The sequence below is a fragment of the Dreissena polymorpha genome, chromosome 4, assembly GCF_020536995.1.
Source record: "Dreissena polymorpha isolate Duluth1 chromosome 4, UMN_Dpol_1.0, whole genome shotgun sequence".
NCBI lineage: Eukaryota > Metazoa > Mollusca > Bivalvia > Myida > Dreissenidae > Dreissena > Dreissena polymorpha.
Window position 1 is genome coordinate 2,762,043 of NC_068358.1, and position 23,491 is coordinate 2,785,533.

General features: G+C 36.5%; 1 protein-coding gene across 1 annotated transcript in view; it reads left to right on the forward strand.

The window, feature by feature from the left end:
- Positions 1–23,491, forward strand: part of LOC127877959 (transmembrane protein KIAA1109 homolog) — a 151,506-nt gene that overhangs the window by 104,744 nt on the left and 23,271 nt on the right. The window contains exons 57-71 of the mRNA XM_052424284.1: positions 1,293–1,475; positions 2,567–2,744; positions 3,530–3,709; positions 4,849–4,936; positions 6,719–6,894; positions 7,059–7,152; positions 7,698–7,919; positions 8,585–8,743; positions 9,401–9,544; positions 11,684–11,716; positions 13,522–13,788; positions 15,801–16,101; positions 17,721–17,878; positions 18,598–18,796; positions 18,999–19,213. Of these exons, the coding sequence (XP_052280244.1) occupies positions 1,293–1,475; positions 2,567–2,744; positions 3,530–3,709; positions 4,849–4,936; positions 6,719–6,894; positions 7,059–7,152; positions 7,698–7,919; positions 8,585–8,743; positions 9,401–9,544; positions 11,684–11,716; positions 13,522–13,788; positions 15,801–16,101; positions 17,721–17,878; positions 18,598–18,796; positions 18,999–19,213 (2,597 nt within the window). The remainder of the gene's footprint in view (positions 1–1,292; positions 1,476–2,566; positions 2,745–3,529; positions 3,710–4,848; positions 4,937–6,718; positions 6,895–7,058; positions 7,153–7,697; positions 7,920–8,584; positions 8,744–9,400; positions 9,545–11,683; positions 11,717–13,521; positions 13,789–15,800; positions 16,102–17,720; positions 17,879–18,597; positions 18,797–18,998; positions 19,214–23,491) is intronic.

The window sequence follows — 23,491 nt, forward strand, 5'->3', positions numbered from 1 at the left end:
CCTCTCATTCTTGTTATGCCCTTAATATGGTTTATGTGCAATATTATGTCTTGATATCCACTTCTGTTGTTATCCCATGCCAAAGGTGCAGGGGTATACATTGGCATTGTCCATCATTCCGTCTGTCCGTCATTCAGTCTGTCTGTCTGTCACACACTTTTCATGGCTATATCTCAGAAAATATATATAAGAAATCAAAATGAAACTTTATGGGTGTATAGATATCTATGAGGAGATGTGCCATGCACAATTACCATAACCCTACCCTTTCTTAAAGAAGAGTTATTTCTCTTTGTTTTTTTATATGATGTAACTTTTCAGGGCCATGTTTCAGATACCATACAAGATTTCAACATGAAACTAAATGTATGTATAGATATCAATAAGGAGAAGTGCCCTGCACAAGAACCATAACCCTACACTTTCTTAAATTAGAGTTATTGCCCTTTGTTGTTTTTGTATGATGTAACATTTCAGCGCTTTATCTCAATACGATACAAGATTTCAACATGACACTTCATGGGTGTATAGATATCAATGAGGAGAATTTCAATGCACAAAAACAATTACAATAGTTTTTATCAAGAGATTTACACCCATCCATGAACACAATTTATTTTGCGGAGGATATCAATTCAACGAATTTGCTTGTTCATTCATATCTTCACATTACCAAGATTGGGTCAATAATTTTCTCAGAACCATGCATCTAATATGATTCAGGTTTAAGTCTCGATAACATATTACTCTACAGTTAAAGTTAATATTACTCTTAGATGCCATTGTTGTTTAAGTGTAATAATTGTGACAAGGATTTGTGTAATACTGCCCCTTTGGGCAAACATCAGGTTTAGATATTACTCCATTTGCAACCATTTCTTTTAATGGGCTTCTGAGTTTCAATCAAAACTTCAAGCCTATTTCTTTTCCATTATTCAGGGTAAAAATGTTCTGTAGAAATATGCAGATTCAGTTTTTGTGTTAGTACTTAACAACAAAACTCCACAATAAGTAAGTGTAATTGCAGAGTGTATGGTAGCCTACTATTAGTTAATGTAATTGCAAAGAGGATAGTAGCTCAGTATTAGTAAACTTAATTGCAGAGTGAATAGTTGCCTAATATTAGTAAACTAAATTGCAGAGTTGATAGTAGCCCAATATGGGTAAAACTTAATTGCAGGGTGGATAGTAGCCTAATACTATTAAACTTAATTGCAGAGTGAATAACAGCTCAAATTAGTAAACTTATTTGCAGAGTGAATAGTAGCCCAAATTAGTAAACTTAATTGCAGAGTGGATAGTAGCCCTGAGAAGAGCGGCAGAAAGGGGAGCTTTTCCAACCCAAGTGTCGGCAGTGGAGGCTCGAGGTCTGTGATTGAGCCCAACATTGACTTTGAACTCGACGTGAAGGTTGTAATTGATAGCGGCAAGTGTGTGCTGCACCCGAAAGAGGCCCGTGAGGAAGAGTTGAAAAGGTATCATAGGAAATTTCATCATACAGGAGTGGAAAACTTCCTCTGTTTAGCTGATTGATTTTGAAGTATTGTAATTTTTAATTAAAATTTATAAAGCGCTTTTTATTCTGCATTTCATGTTTATTCAAGTTAGTTGACTCATACCAGCTTCAGTTTCATTATTTGTATAACAAAATGCTGTTATTGACGGACCTATGAGCGTTATATTCTTCCTTGAATAAATAATAAATCTTAAAATAGCTGACTTATAAATGTATTGCACAACATTCACGATAACCTAATTCTCCATCAGAAAATTATTACTCTCAGTAGAAAGATGCTATCATCTCAGCGTATCTTGGTTACTATTTGAGCCTTGTTCTGGGAAGGAATATCTTATTAGCGAAAATCGAGAGTAGGCAGAAAGTGTCGTTTCTGGTCGGCACATGCATTTAGCCCTGTTTTCCCAGAATGAGACTCATACTTTGGTCATCATTTATTAACCGTAATTACTGTAAGTTTTTGGACACTACATTTTTGGACAGCCCCGTTTTTAGCCAAAAAAAATTATTTTCTTGACTCTCAATTTTTTGACTTAGGGGTTTTTTGTCCATAATTAATGACTATGACAGTGTATTTTACATTGCTATTTTGCCAGAATTCTGCCCTTATCTGGTGACACTTTGATCATGCATTTTTACAACCGGATTAAGTCATAAAACTTGGCAGACAAATGCCTTAAGGCAATTGACCATAACCTTTGCGTTATTGGGTAAATAACTGTGTATACCAGTAATATGCAATGGCCCAGCAGCTTAAAGTAAAACATATATAAAAGTAATTTATACTGTAAGGCGTATTTTTTTACAAGCACATGCTATTATTCGTTGAAACAATGGACAGTATATATATTGCATACCTGTATTCGATAATCAATGCAATATTTTTAGTGTCTCTAAATTCTTTAACACCAGTATTTTTTGTCTCAATTTTTTTGGACACCTGTATTTCTTAAATATTTTTTGTATCTTAATTTTCTGACATGAAAAAATTTAAATATTTTTAAGCGTCCAAAAACTTAAGTAATCAGAGTACTTTATTTTGCTATGTAGGACCAAGAGAGACAAGACTCCAACTCCAGGTGCAGAGGCTCCAGGCTCTCCCACTGGTCGCCGCAAGATGAAGAAGCAAGAGTCAGCCTCTCAGATACCAAGTAGCAAGAAAACACCTGCACCACAGCAACCAGTCATAGAGACAACCGTGTTCTTCCTACCAGGTGTTGATGTAAAGGTAAATTAACATTGAAAAATAGGCCAGTAATATCCAAATCAAGAAAGTATTTCATCTAATCATATTTTTAGCTCACCACAGCATTATAATTGTGCTTGTTGTGAACAAGTGGGAAAGTGTCTTTCTGTCTGTGTGTCAGTCTGTGCATTATTGTGTCACCTTTCACTTTAAAAGACATCTTGTTCTAAGCCGCTGAGCAGAAAAAAAACTTTACAATAATGTCCCTTGAGTGGTCCTTTATGAATTTTTTTCAATTCTTCCCAGTTTATTGATTGGTCAGGCATTGAGCACTAAATGGGGCTATACATATGAAAACTGCAATATCTGCCTACCGGTACTTCTGATTCAAATAAGGCAGTTATCAGTTACTGACATATGTTTGTGCATTAAGTACTTCTACATCAGCTCACCCAGTAAAATGTTAGTTAACCCTTACCCCCATAAGAAGCAAAGTGAAAATGGCTTTTGCAACCAGCATAAAACCAGTACAGCCTGCGAGTAACTGTTCAGGTTGTATGCTGTTTGCTGCTCATCAGTAACTAAGGGTTGGAAATGAAGCCTTAAAAACTTGAATTTGGTAAGAAAGGTATTTCATTAAATTTAACTTTCGAAGGGACTACAAATGCGTAAAAATTCAGTATCTAAGTGTTAAAGGGTAAAAAAATGACAGAATAGATATGAATGAAATACTGTTAAAAACGGCATTAAGTCCAGAAACAACCAAACAGAAGTTTCTGAAGTTTGCATATTCATGCAAGCATTTTAATTACAAACACATTTTGAAGGTTCGTTACAATTCCAAGACGGACCATGTGAACTCTCCGGCAAATACTCTGTCTGATCATGGTGGGGAGACGCCTGACCTATCTAGCAAGATGGACGACTCCATGAATTTGTCCTCCAGGCGTGGAGGAGTGAAGAAGGCCAACCTGTATGCATGGCTATCACTACAGTCGCTGCCTGAAGTGGGTTGAATGGATGCTTTATAGTTTTACCTCACCTGAGCACAATCTGCTTATGATGAGCTTTTCTGGTCACCTTTTGTCAGTTGTCCATAATGCGTTGTGCGGCGTCAACATTTGCCTTGTTAATGCTCTAGAGGCCACATTAATTGTCTGATCTTCATGAAATTTGTTTAGAAGATTTGTCCCAATGATATCTTGGACGAGTTCGAAAATGGTACTGGTTGTTTAAAAAAACATGGCCAACAGGGGGCTGGCATTTTTCCTTATATGGCAATATATGGCTATATTTAAACCTTGTTAACACTCTAGAACCCACATGTATTGTCTGATCTTAATCAAACTTGGTAAGAAGATTTGTCCCAATTATATCTTGGACGAGTTTGAAAAACATTGCCGCCAGGGGGCAGGGCATTTTTCCTTATATAGCTATAGTAAAAACTTGTTAACACTCTAAAAGTCACATATATTGTCCAATCTTTATGCAGCTTGGTCAGAACATTTATTTTTATGATATCTTGGATAAGTTAGAAAATGGTTCTGGTCTGTTGAAAAACTTTGCCGGCAATGGTCGGGGAATTTATCCTTATATGGCCATAGTAAAACCTTATTAGCACTCTAAAAGATACTTTTATAGTTCAAGAGACTTGGTCAGAACATTTGTTCTAATGATGTCTTAGGCTGCACAGAACAGGTCACTTTGTTTGTATCTCAGGTGAACAACTTTGGGCCTTTTAGGCCCTCTTGTTTATAAAAGCCAAACAAATTGTATGTCAGTATTTTAGGGTATGTACAATATTACTTTATATCATGTTGATGTGTTGCTAAATATAGTTTTGAAAGGATTTTTGGTAACTTCAAAGCAGCAAATGTGTATGTGAAATTGTTAAGGCTTTAATTAATCTATTTTTCGTTGAATTACCACATTATTTTTGTCTAAGTAACATTAAGAATATTTTAAAGAAAGTTTTGGCTCATTCTATTGTTAACCTGTGAAATGGAAGCAGAATTTCCTGGATATGCTTAGGTAACTTCATGAAATCAATGTCAGAATTTGATTTAATTATTGTTTTTACATTTCCTGTATTACCTTAAGTTAATGTCTGTATTTATGTGTAACCCATATTGTTGGTTCCCTGTAGGAGATGGTGATCAGCCCCTGCTTGCTGGTCTACCTAGAGCAAGCATTGGAACCAATACCTCTGTCCTTAACCTCACAGGTCAAGAAAGGTCAGTATAAAGTATTCAAGATCTGATTCCCTGTCTTATTGCCCCTGTATGGACCTCAAAGGTCAAGACTGGTCAGTATACAGTTTTTAAGGTCTGGTTCCCTGTCTTCTGGTTTATCTAGAGCAACCAATGGAACCAATCACCCTGTCCATGACCTCACAGACAGAGCTCCAGATAATGTTTTCAGCTGAGGGGTATTTCACTCATCAAATTTGTAAGGGATGAGTAAAAATCAAAATCAGATAATTTTAAGGAGTATTTATGTTTAACGGATCAGAATTAATAATAAATTGTACATGTAGGGTTAACTCGCTATAACAAGCAGTCTTTAACTCAATAAAGCAATCACGTTTGTTTTATTCAACAGTTTTTCTGTAGTTTTTTTTGCCCTGGCTTATAAGCAGCCGTTTATCTCTTTTTCCGTCTTGATTTGGCAATACAACACAAACACATGCAGACGCTGTGGCAAACGTCACAAAAACAAAAGCGCTTTCGGGACAGAGACTACCGGTCAGGACGGCACAGATCGTGAAACAAGCAAGCAGCAAGATTTCACATTTTGTATGATTCAAGTGCATTCATTGATTTCAAACCGGATTTCAATATATCTAACAGTTTAAATATGTGCTTAGTCACGTTATCTGAATGGTAAGCAGGTGGTATCCGTAAAACTTGTTTATTATATGTGTATTTCGGCTGCCTTTTAAAAAGTGCTTCAAGGAAACAGGTTTTCCATAGTGCCACACAAGAGATGAACTGATAGCAAAAAATATATGCTTGAAGTTGTGCGATTCTGGTTTTATCGAATGTGATGTTTTCACCATAAGCGTATATCGATTCTTAACAATGCAGCGGGGAGCCCGTTGTGTCAACATCGGCCTTTATCATGGGCCAAAATGAAGTGATACCGTTCTGACTGAGGAGTAAATTAGGTCGGGAACAACATTCTATACATAAATGGTGATGTCACTACGTTTTTACCGGTGTGGACACAATGACAGGAACCAGTCATGTTTACATGAATTTATATGCATATATAAACGGCTAATACGCATTTAAATTGCACTTGATGCGTAATCGGAATTTAGCCAGGAGTTTTTTTACTCAACAAAATTTTAAGTCATGCGTATTTTCTTTTTGTTCATGCGTATTTCACGCAAATACGCATCTTATTTGGCCCTCTGCTCACAGGTCAAGAAAGGTCAGTTTACAGTATTTATATTCTGGCTCCCTGCAGTAGATCAGTTCCTGTCTGTCAGGTGTTAAAGATTTAGTAGTTAACTACTTAACTTAGTAGTTAAGGATTTCAAGTGTGTTAATGTATACACAAATTATATTTAGTACGAAAAATAGTGTCAAAATCTACCATAAGGTTAGGATCTATAAGGAATAATACAGTTCCACTCGTTTAAATCAACAGTTCGCATATAAAAAACACTAAACATCATGAAAGTGTATTATATTATCATTGTATGTGAAAGTCTATCATCAAATCATTCCAGAAACTAAAAATCAATTGCCCTTGTTTTATTTTATTCCAGACTTGATAAGAAAAAATAATACTGATGCAGAGGTGGCAAAGTCAAATTTTTTCCTTACCTTGATTTAAAATAATGCTGCTAGCAACTTTTTCATTAAGCAACTATATTGATCATAATAATATGTTCACTTGGTGTGCATGCTTTGGGACAAACCAGACAATATTGAGAATCGATTTTCCCACCCATGCTGCTATAAACATGACAGATCACACATTGTTATGGTGATGTATACATGTTTCAGGTCAGCCTGTTAAGGAGAACGAGATTGATTCTGACCTCAACGGTTCCTACATGTCGATAGGCTCTCCTACTTTCCTGGGCCAGTTCCCGGTAGACATAATCGTGTTCATACGCGTGGAGCCCTCCATTATACGCTTCAACTGTCTGCCTGTGTCACGCGTAGAATGCCTCCTACAGGTAACTAGTAAAGTCTTCTTTAGTCTTCAATAGATTGCAACAAGAGGGGACATACAGGTATTCGCATTGCTGATTTATACTGCCTACTGTCTTTTACATTTACATAAATATCCATAAAAACATGCAATAACATGTATTCATGAATCACAACAATTATTCACCAGGTCCCATCCCTTGAATTCGTGTTTTCCACAAAGCGTTCAGATATTGAAACCAATCCTGCCTCAGTGGAGGGCCCCTCACCAGTGAAAGTGAAAGGTATATTTGAACCTTGCTCTGGGAAAATAGGGCTTAATGCATGTTGGCACAATGGGAAAATAGGGCTTAATGCATGTTGGCACAATGGGAAAATAGGGCTTAATGCATGTTGGCACAAGCGAATGAGGGACGGCTTTTTCTGCATAAATTGGATTTCACTAAGTAGAGACTTCACTTAAACGAATAATACCCTAAATACAGAAAGTGTCGGCCCTGATTAGCTTCTGCAGACATGCATTAAGCTACGTTTTTCCATAGCACCTCTCATTCCAATATTTTGTTTTATGGAAATGTGGTATCTATGTGTTTCTGTCAAATAATGAAGTATGTTGTTTTTATGAAATCTTTACTTGAGTTCACAAAGATGTGAATATTTAAATTGGTACTTTTTTAAGTAATATGAGGTGATAAGTGGAATCAGTCAACACAGGATTATTATTGACCCCTTAAAATAATAAACAAAGTCACAAAGATTTACTATCGTAGTTTGATTGTATTAAGTTTTGTAATTTAAATATAAAGTCATTTAAAATTTAAATTTGCAGTCAACACACAATCAGCATCAAAGAAAGCGCGGGAGCGTACAACCAGCGGAGGTCTCGACACAAAACTGCGCAGCTTGAGCTCGGCTTCTGACCTTGGAATGATGACCTCGTCTGGTGGCCTCAGTGTGACTGGTTGCCTCACTGACTTCTCCCTCTACATCTTCCATCCCTATGGTGGCGGGGGTCAGAGAAAAAACCAGTCTGCCTCGCCTAGACTGCTTGGTATATTGCTTGTGTGAATTTTATAGTGAATTTCATTCTGGCTACATATGACTGCTTAAACAAATGTGACTGAGCACGATTACAGTGTCAATCTTACATGATACAATATTTTGTTATGAAAACTAATATTATTGCACAAGTGTTATTATGGCAAAATCTGATATTCTTTTGTCCATTTTGCGAACGCTATTTGTCAGTTTGCTGTACATTTATTGCTGGAAACTTTGGCAGAAGAATGTCCATGTATTGCTCTGGTGCAACATGTCTACAAACTTAACAAAATATTTGCTGTATCAAACCTTGAAAAACAGGCAAAATTACCGCATTGTGCTTCTTGCTGGTTTTCCAAGCTGGACTACCAGGTTACTTTTTTCAGCTGTTGACATAATTTAGAGGAAAGTAAAAATAGAAAACCCACTTGTTCTATTATTTGAAACATCATCTGCCATACTGATCATTGAAATTAGCTTCCTTCTTAAAAAACAGGGCTTTATGCATGTGTGTAAAGTGTCATCCGAGATGACCCTGTGCAGTCTGCACAGTCTAATCAGGGAAGACACTTTCTGCTTTATGGAATCCAGTTTAGACCCTGATTAGCCTCTGCAAACTGAAAAGTGTAATCTGGGACGACACTTTGCACACATGCTCTCTCTCTCGTTCTGCAGGCAGTATAGAGGAACAGAAGGTATTGGAGGATGTTCAGAGGAAGGACTCACTGAGTCTAAACCTCGAGTATGTCAACCTCAACATCTCTCGCACGCGCAAACTTGAGCTCAAAGTGGACAAGGCCACACCAGAGAAGTGTAACATAGTCAGATTCTCGAGTATGTGCCTTGTTAATCATTTCTGTTGCTTTATCGCTATCAAAACTATGGCTTTGTCGAAGTGAGAGGGTGAATTATTAAAGGCTAAATTGTTGCTTTGGCATAGTAGATATGGTGTCTGCCTAGCGACCGGGAGGTCATGGGTTTGATCCCTACTGACTGTGGGAGTGTTGTGATGATCTCCCTTAAAGACACCAAGTACTGGTTCTAGGCCCAGGAAACAAAGACACCAAGTACTGGTTCTAGGCCCAGGAAACAAAGTCGTGAGTGTTTAAACATGCAATTGAGCTTAAATCAGGAGGTTTTATAGGTATGGAGTCTTTTTGGAGATGCATGGGTGACAAACCTCATGTTTATCTACTGTGCAAATCAGTAAATCTTTAGATTTTATAATCAAGTTTATTCTGGAAGCTTTTCAGTTTTAAAAGATGGCAATGTTGAATTATGTTGTTATTTACCAATAAATCCCTGTTTAAAAGAATAAAACATTTGTGTGAACGCGGCCATTCAACATTTTATAAATTTTGTATCTCGTGAAAAAAACACACTATCAAGCACTTTAAATAAAACCTCCCTATAGTATTGCAGAATTGTATCATGCTCATAAGAAGTAATATGATATTGTTGTTGAGCAGTTGTTTTTCCTTTTTTATAAAGCTGTGTGTGACATAGGCCTGGCAGCATTCAAGTACGACATGAGGCGACTTTCAGAGATCCTGTCATTTCCGAAAGCCTGGTACCGTAGAAATCTCGCCCGTCGTTTGTTTCTTGGAGATGAGAGTTGGGCAATGGATGATGAAGGTAAAAATAATAGTTGCACTTGATTTTTGTTTGTGGTTTCTTCTTGTTGTTGTGTGTTTTTTGGATGTTTTCAAAGTTCCTATAGTTCCGTCTAGTTTTCATATCACACCAGTAGCAATTCTTGATTACCCAGAGCATCCCGGATAGTGTGAAATAATTGATGTTGTAACTATAATGGTGTATAATAGTTATATATAAATTATAATTCTAATTCAAACACAGGCACATACACAATTAAAATTTATTTTGTTGTAAATATTTTTAACTTTTATTAGCCGGATTTTTTTCGAAAAAATCTCGGCTTATAGATTGATGTTGTCGGGGGGGCGGGCGGGCGGGCGGGGTGGCGGCGTGCTCGAAAATGTTAAAGTTCTTATTTCATGGTATAACTTTGGTATGCTTGGACCTAGAGTCTTCAAACTTGACATGAAGGTTGGCCAGGATTAACAGATGACCACTGGTCATTTCAAGGTCATTCATTTGAAGGTCAAGGTCACTGTGACCTTCAATATAAAAAATGTTAAAGTTGTTATAACTTTGGTATGCTTGGACCTAGAGTCTTGAAACTTGACATGAAGGTTGGCCATAACTAGTTAGTAACCACTGGTCATTTCAAGGTCATTCATTTGAAGGTCAAGGTCACTGTGACCTTGCATGTAAAAATGTTAAAGTTCTTATTTCATGGTATAACTTTGGTATGCTTGGACCTAGAGTCTTCAAACTTGACATGAAGGTTGGCCAGGATTAACAGATGACCACTGGTCATTTCAAGGTCATTCATTTGAAGGTCAAGGTCACTGTGACCTTCAATATAAAAAATGTTAAAGTTGTTATAACTTTGGTATGCTTGGACCTAGAGTCTTGAAACTTGACATGAAGGTTGGCCATAACTAGTTAGTTACCACTGGTCATTTCAAGGTCATTCATTTGAAGGTCAAGGTCACTGTGACCTTGAATGTAAAAATGTTAAAGTTCTTATTTCATGGTATAACTTTGGTATGCTTGGACCTAGAGTCTTCAAACTTGACATGAAGGTTGGCCAGGATTAACAGATGACCACTGGTCATTTCAAGGTCATTCATTTGAAGGTGAAGGTCACTGTGACCTTCAATATAAAAATGTTAAAGTTGTTATAACTTTGGTATGCTTGGACCTAGAGTCTTGAAACTTGACATGAAGGTTGGCCAGAACTAGTAAGTAACCACTGGACATTTCAAGGTCATTCATTTGAAGGTCAAGGTCACTGTGACCTTGAATGTAAAAATGTTAAAGTTGTTATAACTTTGGTATGCTTGGACCTAGAGTCTTGAAACTTGACATGAAGGTTGGCCAGAACTAGTAAGTAACCACTGGACATTTCAAGGTCATTCATTTGAAGGTCAAGGTCACTGTGACCTTGAATGTAAAAATGTTAAAGTACATTTGATAATGAAATTGATGGAAACTTCAAACAATATGTTACTAATTTGCTAATAAAAAAATTGAGATCAAACTTTCCTAATTGTCAATTCAAGTTCATATTTGTGACCTTAAATGTTATTGTTGTTCATGTATATGCATGCATTCAAAACATAACACAAGGTTTGCTCATGCCTTGAAAAGTACTTACATTTCATTTTGACCTTTGAACAATATTTCAGTAATTTAAGTATTGCATTGACAAAAACACGAAAGGTACTTTCCTGTCATTTAAATCAAAAATCCGGCTTCAATGCGGTCATCTCCGACCGCGGAACTCTTGTTGTGAATTTTTGTGAGTGGCCTTACTCTGTTGTTTGTGGTGCTTACTCATTTTTTTTTATGACATCTCCTATGCCAGGTCTATATTTAAAAAAAAAATCACAGAAATACTCCATGGGTGGTCTTCTACACAAGTTGTAAGTATATGTATATAGACTTAAACAATCATGATAGAATACTCTGAGCTGAACAAATGATAAATCAAGTTTAATCAGGTTAGCGAAATAGAGATATTGTTGCCTTCTTGTTTTGAACCATGGAATTAAGTGTCTTGTTTCATAATTGTAACTATTGTCAGTGGTTTGATTTTTTGCATATACAATGTAATGGTGAGTTTTGTTGAATGTGCCCAGTTTTAACTGTGGTGCTTTCTTTGTACACTTTTCCGTCCTGTTTTAGAATTGTTATCTAGGAGAAAACGTCGCAAGCGAGGTAAATGCTTGAAATATGACTCATTCAGAAAAATATTCCCCCGAAAAAATATTAGCCAAGAGAAATAATATCCAAATGTCTTCATTCTTTATATTGTTGCTTATTGCTTTTCCCTGCCGCATAATTAAAAAAAAATTATTTCAATTTCTTTCAATAATGAGTTTTCATCTGCATGTGAGTTTTGATGTTAGGAATTTGTTCCTTTTAAATGCAAAATATGTTACTGGACTGAAAATAAATAATATTCTAAAAAATACAATACATGTATGTAATTTGTAAAACCCAGCAGTAACATTTTGCAATTTAAACTAATGAAAAAGCAAAAGCTTTCCCATGAAAATTCATGCAAAGCAGCAATATACCTCAACTAACATATTTACATGCCTTTCCTAGACTCTTTAATGCATTGCAACCTTTCAGCTTCTCCCATATAGATAACACACAATGTCATGAAAGTCCTCTCCCTTATTGGTAACTGTTGTATTATATACTGGCTGGTTAGCAGTTGGTCAGCGCAAAGCTATGCCAAAATTGTTTAAAACTTGTAATATGGCAAAGATTTTTACTTAGTTGTGAGTTTGTTTAAATGCACTAAAGGTTTTTTGACTTTTAAATATCTTTGGTGCACTATGCTTTATAAACCATTCAGCATCTGCATTACCTCTTATTGCAATCATTTATTATGCTCAACTTTGTCGTTTGTTTAAGTAATATGAAAATCAGTGCAAAACATTACCAACAAATAATCCTGGAGGTAGCAAAAGTTTGATAGTAAGTACAGTGAATAAACAAAGTGGAACTCCAGCTGTACCAGCATCGGATAACTCGCAATTCCAGTACACGGTCTTTCAGTTTCCGCAAGTGATCTACGTGACCTATTGCAAATAAACAACACATTTGGGTTTTATTTTAATGAGATTATATTACAAACAAAGATATTTAAAAAATGGTAAATATAGTAGCATATGTCACAGTAATTTTCATTTATAATTCCTACATCTACATGTAATATGAATATTTTTGCTCCTTTTATGTGTGGTATTGTGTTTATCATGAACCATTTTCATTTCATTTTATGTTTGATGTTTATTTGTTTTTACGTTGCATGATTACTCTTTATTTACCCCATAGAAGCTTTTGACAAACACAAAATAATTACTTCATCCTATATAATTAAAAGATAAGTACACCATTTAAGTGCTATTTTTTCCCGAGCAAAATAAGGCTTGTTCTCTTTGTATGGTATTTCCTAATTATTTCTTGCATTAATTTCACTGTGACAGTGACATTAATTGTGGTTATAATTTATGTCCATCTTTTCTGTAAAAGAAAGTTTAAAAAGTTATGATTGTGTCCAAGCTTTTTTTTTATCAGAAAAAAATTGATAGGCAGAAGAATACAAGGCGTTGTATCCAATCAACTAATTGTTTGAAATCATGATACATAATTAAAGAGAAGTCTGTTATCAATGTTTAGTTGTTAACCATAAAAATATGTGAACACATGCATCAGAAACAAAGCCTGAATAATTGAAGATTGGTTTTAATGAAGAAGTTTTATGTAGTAGTTTTAGCTCTAATCATAATGTATATTAGAAAAGATTTATGTTGATTCGAGTTCTGGCTAGGTCAATTGGAGAATTTTTATAAGTAAGATTTCATTGTTTATGAAAACTTACTAAATAAAAAAAATGCATTAAAGGAACAAACCAATTGTTTACATGACAGAGCTTCTGTGGCGGTCATGTGTTTGTTTTAGTTACTGTTGTGTTGTTGTTGTTGTTGTTATGCTGTGTGTTGTTTCAGACAGCTCAAGTACATCCTCCACAAGCTCCACCCAGGTCGGGGCCAACTCCACCTTTGTTGGGGGCGGGGACTCCTTCCTGGCCCCTCCCTTCCCTAGCAAACCCTTCACCTCCTCCCCCGCCCTGCATGTGCCTGTGTTGCACGAGCGTGATGGCGGCCATTACTTCCTTGGTCACCACAGGCGGGGGTCGTCTGGTGACAAGGTCCATGTACAGATAAGACCGGACTTTAAAAATGAGCTTGCCTACCAAATGTCTCAGCACAGAGGTGTGTTCACCATTTTCATTCATTTTCTTCATTTACTTCTGCTGTCTTATCATTCATTGTTGTTTTCTTTACTCTATACTGAACAGGTATGCATTCACCATCAGAGCCACTTAAAAATTGTTTTGTTATCTCCCGCCATAGGCGGAGGGATATTGTTTTGGCGTTATCCGTCCGTCCTTCCGTCCGTCTTTCCGTCCGTCCGGCACTTTTGTGTCCGGAGCCATATCTTGGAAGTGCTTTGGCGGATTTCATTGAAACTTGGTATGAGTATATATATGGATAAAGAGGATGATGCACACCAAATGGCATTGTACACCATCAGTTAATAACGGAGTTATGGCCCTTTGTATTTTGAAAAAATGCTTTTTTGGGCGTCAAATATAACACTTTTGTGTCCAGAAGCATATTGGCGGGGGACATCAATTCAACGAATTTGCTTGTTGCATTTCTTTTTTTGTCAATTACATTATTTTAAACTACATTTACAGGTTGGTACATTCGTTTTTACAGATAAACATCAGTCTAAACATGTTTAACAAGTAATACATTTTGTATAGCCCTTGGCAACCACCCCAGATTCTGATTTAATTGATGCTTTCTAGTTTCAGCGTTAACGTAATATTTTATTGGTTTTTATTTGTGTTTTTTGGTAAGTTTTTCTGGCCTTTTAATGGGCTCCTTATTGATTGTGGCATTTACTTAACTGTAAATTTGAAGATTGCCAGAAGTATTATAACAATATTTTTTATAAAAATATTATTTAGGATTCCTGCATTGTAGAATTCATTTTACTGGACTTTACTATTCTTACCTTGAAGAATTTTACCTTTTATGTTTCTTGAGTTTAACAAGTAAAATATACACCAAGACAATAACATTTAAATACTATTACGCAATTTGTTCATTTTAGATTTCTTTGGTAAGATTTTGTTTTGTTGAATACTTCTTTATCATGTAAAATTATGTAACCACAAGATATTTTGTATCCTAGACATTTAAAATACAAACCATATTTTTGTACAAACTGCATGTTGTATAAATATATATATATATATATCAGTAAACAAAGTGTTATATATAAGCCGCGCTCTGTGAAAATACTGCATGTGCATATAGTGTTGTCACCGATTATTCTGTGCAGTCCGCATAGGCTTGTCATGGATGACACTTTCTACTTTTATGGAATTTTTAAAGGAAAGTCTCTTCTAAATGAAAATCCACTTCAGACGGAAAGTGTCGTCCTATATTCCCAGAATGAGGCTTAGATTTATTATTTCCCTGTTGACAATTAGGACTAGTCTGTAGAGAAATTTTAACAAATGGGTTGATTCATCAGCATGCACGATATTGGCAGTCATTCGTTTTGAAGATAATTTGAAAACAAAACATTGAAGTTGTAACTAAAACCCCACAAAGATATTGTATGTAATTCGATTGTCTAATGAAATTAAGAGTTTTCATTGTATTTAAAATGTTAAAATTAAGTTAAAATCAGACTTTGCTTTACTGGCATAATTTTAAAACTAATGGATGCAGTAGATGTCATAACAAGGCTTTACTATGTAATTTACATAGAAGCATTAAAGATGTATTTTAAGATATGAACACAGGACAGCTCAACAAGAATATATTTATTACTAGGAAAAACTGTGTTGTTAAAAGATTACAGAAGGCATAAAATGTGAATGATTCTTTACCCTTTCCCCCTCAGAAGCAAAGTGGACATGGCTATATGCAACCAGCATAAAACCAGAACAGCCTGCAAGTTACTGGCAGTCTGTTAAGGCTTTATGCTGTTTGCTGCTTATCAGTGCTGTAGTGTTGGAAATGAAACCCTTAAAACTTGAATGTAGTAAGACAGTTCTTAAATTTAATTTGATTTTGTAAGAGACTACAAAGGCACCAAATTGTGTATCTAAGTGGAAAAGGGTTAAAACAAACTATAGCTTGCAACACTCTTTTTCCATGAGAAACCATTCAAGAATGTTCAAGTCTGTTTATCCTGTTTGCAGGTGGCTCTGCCCCCCAGTCCCCTATCGATTCTCATCATAGCCCACACGAGCCCCATGCAAGCACCTCAAATACCAGTAATCGATCAGGGGGGACAACAGCGGTCCACCAGTCCTCTTCAGGGGGAGCAACTCCTGTTGCACAACCTAGAATGTCTCGGCGCAACAGTCAGCAGCCTTCCAGTAGTGGACGGACGAGTCAGGAGCGCAAGTCGACTGGGTGGCAGACCCTGGTGTTGTACTCTGTGAACCTGAAGCAGCTTGAGTTTCATGTAAACATGAGCAACGTGATGGGCAACACAGTGTAAGTCTATACTTCGCAGTATTTTCTTTTGAGCTGCACTCTGGGAAAATGGGGCTTAATGCATATGCCTTAGATGTCATCCCAGATTAACCTGTCCACTCTGCACAGGCTAATCAGGGACGACACTTTCCACTTTTATACATGTAGACATAACAGTATTTGTATGAAGGAAGTCTCTTCTTTTCAAATATCAAGTTTAGATGGAAAGTGTTGTCCCTGAGTAGCCTGTGCAGACTGAACATGTTAATCTGTGACAACACTATGCAAATGCATTAAGCCCTATTTTCCTAGAGCAAGGCCCATTTGAGTTCTGTACAACAGTCAACTCTTAAGTTCACATTTTCAGTAAGGCCAACAAAAAGTGTTTTTTTCCACTGACATAAAAAAAAAATTATGTCGGTAGGTAGGCTAAGTTTTTTTTTTAATTCTTGTTAACGATATGCCGCAAAAAATTTTTGTTATTACTTATGCATGTGCCATGCACTATATAAGCTGTTACTGGGTTTTTAAACTACTTGTGATGTGACCACACACTGCCATCTTTTGCTTATCCCTCAAAAACTACCTGCAAACAACTTAGCAAATACACTTCAACACAGTTATTTCGAAGTCGTCGGGACCATTAAAAAACTTCGGATTAACGATAATTCGAAATAAACATTTGACAGAAGACTTGTTTGATTCTGTTAATATAAAATGTTATGGAATTCGCTTGGTTGGGTTACACGCTTACTTAAAAACGTTAACTAGTCAGATAGCAATAGATTTCTACTTGTAACAAACGGAGTAATAAAACGATTCTTGTTCTTGTTTTTATGTTTCTCTAATTACAGAACATATAAAAAAATAACGAATAGCACAAATTATCAGACATACATACAAATGAATACAATTTGGGAAATGAATTAACATTTTTTGAAATAATACGCGATGTCTCTCTGAACACCGGCGTTCGCGCAGACTATAAAGGTGTAATTATTGGCTTTTGACGCGCCACGACAAAGGTGTGAAATTACGCTCAGTATTTTGCAGTTTTGACTTTGGATTAAAGATTGATAATTAGGTGCAAATTATAGTGTTGGGACCGACTGTATCACTTCGAATTAACGATTTTTTCGATTAAACGAAGTTCGGATTAACAAATGAAATTTTCCATTAAACAAAGAAGAACCAAAATCGGGACCCGAAAAATACTTCGAAATAACGGTGACTTCGGATTATCGGTGTTCGAAAAAACAGTGTTGAAGTGTACCTCTAAAATGTCTAAGCACCTGCACAGTGGGTAAATGTCCAGTTCTTTTTATTGAAGACCATATCGACTATGTATTTTGTGTTTTTTAAGCAAAAATATGTAGAAAATAACAACACACTAGCACGAGATATATTTAAAGACTATTATGGTGTGCACATTCATGTTCGCACCTGTCACAACTTTCAAATTCACTGAAATTTATTGAAACAAAGTTTATCTTAAATTTCATAACTATAATGAAAAGAAATTTAAAAAAGATACACTGAAACTGTTATTAAATTACTCTATTTTTTTCCCAATAATTAAAAATATGTATCATACATTTTGAAGAAATATGTTTTAATTGTTCAAATTAATTTTGTGTTAGGTGGAATATGCGTGATATAAAGAGCCAGGGTCGGTTGGCCATTGATAGTACCGGACACAGGGACCTGGGGATATCAGCAGGACTGGGTGGGTCACACTTCGAGAGCAAAGGCGGGGTCATCAGTGGAAATGTGGACCTGCAAGGGATCTCCATGTACTGTAAGGGAGTTGTGATGTTTTTTCGGTGTTTGTGTAGGGGTTACTAAATTAAGTAGCATTATTATGCTGGATTGGGTTCTTGTAATTTGCCTGTATCCTGCTTTTTAAATGGGTAATTGTTTATTTACCAAAATTAAGATAAGACACTTGGTATTTAAATAAAAGCTATTTTATGTTAGTATACATATGTGTTTTTTTCTGTATCAATTTGACCGCATAAGCCCTTAAACTGTGATAGAGGCAATAAGTAGGATCGAGACGGGTCACTTTTTTAAGTATATGGATTGCACATGCTAAGTATTTAGTAATTTTGCTGTGTCTTATAGTGAATAGTAGTACCTATATAATGTATTTGTGAAGATTTTATTAGCCAATAAAATCAGTACTCTTTTTGTTTCAAGATTGTACTTTAAAATAATAAGGAGCCTGCCATGACTTTATATGAGCCTTGCTCTGGGACAACAGGGTTTAATGCATATGTCTTTGCAGTTTACATGGGCTAATTAGAAAGGACAATATGTGCTGTTATTGTACTTTATTTGAAAAGAAGTCTCCTTTTAACGGAAATTTAGTTAAGGCGGAAAGTGTCGTACCTGATAAGCCTTTGCAAACCTTACACACTTGCATTAAACCCTGTTTTCATAGAACAAGGCTAATATTTGTGAAAAGATCAAACTCAGATTTCTTACCAGTAAGTGCTGTCCCCTTGTTGAACATAGTTGAGTGTCATGAGGACCCTAAAGCTGGTGCTGACCCCTTGCACCAGGCAGGAGTGTCCATGTACGCCATAGAGGGGCGCGTGGACTACATGGGGTCAAGCGTCCTCATGACCCGGCTCAGCAACATGAATCTGAGTCTGAGAGACGAATGGAAGATTGACAAGAATCAGGACCACGAGGCTCCACTGGCCACCACCAGGTAGGCAGTTCATGGCTGCTTATGTTCTGCTGAAAGTGGTTTTTCACTGTATTTGTTGTAACTTTACTTTTTAATAATCATCTTTTAATTATAATTTAACAGTATAACTATTAAAGGTGATGAATTTAATACTTGAACATTTTAGTGAATGTTTAATCCACTTCATAGCAAAGTATCTATCTTGCTTCCATCCCCCTTTCAGAACAGCGCTGCTGTTTGCCCATGGGGACCTGCGCTGGGACAAGTTCCACATCCTGATCTCGCGCTCCACCACGCCCGACCTGATGAAGATTGTGGCCAAGCTTGATGAGTTCATCAGCCAGCAGTTCACCAGCAGCAGACGGGCCCTTGGCGCCATGGGAACCATACCCAAGCACAGGTTGCCGGAGAAGCGGCGGTCAGCTGATGAGGAGTCATGTGAGTGAGAGTTGTACCCTTTATTTCTGATATACACCTGATGAGTTTGAAGTCCCTTCGAAAAGCAAATTTATTTTAAGATGTCTCTTACAAGCCTAAATTTTTAAGCCTTAATTTCCAACCCTAAGATACTGATGAGCAGCTAACAGCATCAAACCTTAAAGACTGCCAGTAACTCAAAGGCTATTCTGGTTTTATGCTGGTTGCATACCGGTATAGCTATTTTCACTTTGCTTCTGAGTGGGAAAAGGTTAAGATACGAATAAAGAATGTGATTAAAAGTGTTATGTTCTAATTTTTAGCTCACCTGATTGCTCAGGGGAGCTTTTGTGACTGGTCTTTGTCCGTCGTCCGTCCGTCCGTCGTCCGTCCGTCCGTCGTCCATCCACATTTGTTGGTAAACACTCTAGAGGCCACATTTATTGTCGGATCTTCATGAAACTTGGTCAGAAGCTGCATTGTTATGAAATCTCGGTCGAGTTCTTAACTGGTCAAAAACTAGGTCACTTGGTCTAAAAAAAGAAAAAACTTGTTAACACTGAAGAAGTCACATTTCATGCCCAATCTTCATGTAACTTTTTCAAAATATTTGTCTTAATGATTTGTGGGTTGAGTTCAAAAGCGATTCCGGTCCATTGAAATTCCTTATTTGGCTATAGAGAAACCTTGTAAACACTCTGGAAGTCACAATTTTTGCCCAATCATCATGAAAATTGGTCAAAACATTGGTTTTATTGATTTCTCGGACGAGTTCGAAAATGGTCCAGATTGTTGAAAAAACATGGCCGCCAGTGGGCGGGGCATTTTTCTTAATATGTATATAGTGAAAACATGTGAACACTCTAGAAGTCACCTTTTTTGCCCAATTTTCATGAAATTTTGTCAGAACTTTTGTTTCCTAGATATGTGAGTTAAGTTTAAAAATGGTTCCAGTCTGTTGAAAAACATGGTTGCCAGGGGGATGGGGCAGTTTTCCTTATATTTATATAGTAAAAAGCTTGTATACAATCATGAATTAAGGTCATGTTACATGCGAGACAACTCTTCTAAATATTGCATTTAAGTTTACAGTAGTTACTCCCCTTTGATTATTAATGTTTTCATGTGTGTATCATTTATGTGTTAATTGTTATTCGAGGTTGGATGTTTTTATGCCCCATTTTCGAAGAAAAGGGGTCATATAGTGATCGGACTGTCCGTCTGTCTGTCTGTCTGACTGTCCGTCTTTCCGTCACACTTTGCGTTTAGGTTTCGAAAAATGCTCATAACTTTAATGTCCCTTGAGATATAATCTTCATATTTGGTATGCATGTGTATATGGACAAGGCCTTTCCATACGCACACAATTTTTTACCCCTGTGGCCTTGAACTTCGGGTCCGTTTTTAGGTTTCGAAATCTGCGTTTAGGTTTCGAAAAATGCTCATAACTTTTATGTCCCTTGAGGTTTAACCTTTATATTTGGTATGCATGTGTATATGGACAAGGCCTTTCCATACGCACACAAATTTTTACCCCTGTGACCTTGACCTTGAACTTAGGGTCCGCGTTTAAGTTTTGAAATCTGCGTTTAGGTTTCGAAAAATGCTCATAACTTATATGTCCCTTGAGATATAACCTTCATATTTGGTATGCATGTGTATATGGACAAGGCCTTTCCATATGCACAATTTTTTTTACCCCTGTGACCTTGACCTTGAAATTAGGGTCCGCATTTAGGTTTCTAAATCTGCGTTTAGGTTTTGAAAAATGCTCATAACTTCTATGTCCCTTGAGATATATATTAACCTTCATATTTTTTATGCATGTGTATATGGACAAGGCCTTTCCATACGCACACAATTTTCAACCCCTGTGACCTTGACCTTGAAGTTATGGTCCACATTTAGGTTTCGAAATCTGCGTTTAGGTTTCGAAAAATGCTCATAACTTCTATGTCCTTTGAGATATAACCTTCATATTCGGTATGCATGTTTATATGGACAAGGCCTTTCCACACGCACAAAAAGTTTTATCCCTGTGACCTTGAACTTAGGGTCCGCATTTAGGTTTCGAAATCTGCGTTTAGGTTTCGAAAAATGCTTTAACTTCTATCAAAGCGTTTATATGGGGCATATGTCATCCTATGGTGACAGCTCTTGTGTTTAGCTCACCTGATTGCTCAGGTGAGCTTTTGTGACCGGTCTTTGTTCGTCGACCATCCGTCCGTCGTCTGTCCGTCCACATTTGTTGGTAAACACTCTAGAGGCCACATTTATTTCCGATCTTCGTGAAACTTGGTCAGAAGATTTGTCCCAATGAAATCTCGATCGAGTTCGAAACTGGGTCGTGCTCGGTCAAAAACTAGGTCAGTAGGTAAAAAAAATAAAAACCTTGTAAACACTGAAGAAATCACATTTAATGCCCAATCTTCATGTAACTTCGTCTTAATGTCTGTCTTAATATTATGTTGGTTGAGTTCAAAAGTGGTTCCAGTCCGTTGAAAAACATGGCCTCCAGTGAGCGGGGCAGTTTTCCTTATTTGGCTATAGATAAACCTTGTAAACACTCTAGAAGTCACAATTTTGGCCCAATCATCATGAAAGCTACTCAAAACATTGGTTTTATTGATATATTGGACGAGTTTGAAAATGGTCCAGATCGGTGAAAAAACATGGCCGCCAGTGGGCGGGGCATTTTTCTCTATATGTATATAGTGAAAACATGTGAACACTCTAGAAGTCACATTTTTTGCCTAATTTTCATGAAATTTGGTCAGAACATATGTTTCCTTGATAGTAGAGTTGAGTTGGAAAATGGTTCCGGTCAGTTGAATAACATGGCTGCCGGGGGGGGGGGGGGAGTTTTCTTATATATTTAGTAAAAAAAAGCTTGTGAACACTCTAGAAGTCACATTTTTTGCCCAATCATCATGAAACTTGGTAAAAAGATTGGTTTTATATATATCTCAGATGAGTTTGCAAATGGTCCCGATGGGTCAATAAACATGGCTGCCAGGGGGGTGGGGCAGTTTTCCTTATGTGACTATATAGAGAGAAACCTTGTGATCGAACACTATAGAAGTCACATATTTTGCCTAATCATTGTGAAACTTAGTCAATACATTGGTTTTATTGATTTCTTGGACAAGTTGCAAAATGGCTCAGATCGGTGAAACACACTTTTTAGCTCACCTGATTGCTCTGGTGAGGATTAGGACTGGTCATTGTCTGCTGTCCGTCTGTCCATCCACATTTGGTTTGTAAACACTCTAGCATTCACATTTCTCAAGCATTCTTTATCAAAGTTGCTGAAAGATCTCAGTCAAGTTTGATAATGAGCAAAATCACATAATTAATGCCATAATTATTGCCCTTAGATTGTCCAAATTTTCATTATATTATACAAAATCCTTGTAAGCAAAGTTTGATGTTTGGTAAGGGGGGTCAACTCAAAATATAGGTCACCATTTCAAATCTTACAAAAACAAAAACACTCCCTACGCCAGAGTTTTGGTTCAATAATGATGAAACTTGACCAGGATGTTTGTCTGGTCAATATCTAGGTCAAGTTTGACATTAGGTAAAGATTGAATGAACCGACTCCTCTCAGGTGAGCGAACTAGGGCCATCTTGGCCCTCTTGTTTTTATTGTTTAGTCTAACTTGCTATGTGACACCTTAAATTACTTTATGCTTCATGCAAAACAGTGTGCTTTATATATAAGCATCTTTGAAATCTTGCTTCCATTCAAACTCTGATGAAAGATTTCTTGATTTTAAGTGGGTTCTTTATTCTTAATTCTAAGAATTCATTGGTGTCTACAAGCCTATGTTTTGTGGTATTGTAATGGTTATGGTTGTTATATTTGTTATAGAGAGGTTATTAGTTGTGTTAGTCTAGGTTCATTGTGTGAGTAACAATGTTTTTAACTTGCAGTTCATATTTTAAAGGGCTATATAAAGACAGAACCTCCCCTAAATGTGGGCATGTGTAAATACAATGCACATTCCTACTTATCACACAGTCATTTAGTGTTTATCCAGCATCAATAACAATATGCAATTGGAAGGAATAGTCATGAAAATTATGGTTTAAAATTTGCAGTGGAACTATGGATTTGTTTTTCACTTTGTAATCAAAGGTTCCTGAGTTTGATACCAACTAAGGACAATTTTATGTCATCATGGTGCACCTATAACATTTGTGTGAATTCCATCACATTTACATGTGTATTATACAATTCATAACCTTGAAGTACAATTTATAAAATGTATTTATATCTCAATGATTACAGTTGAA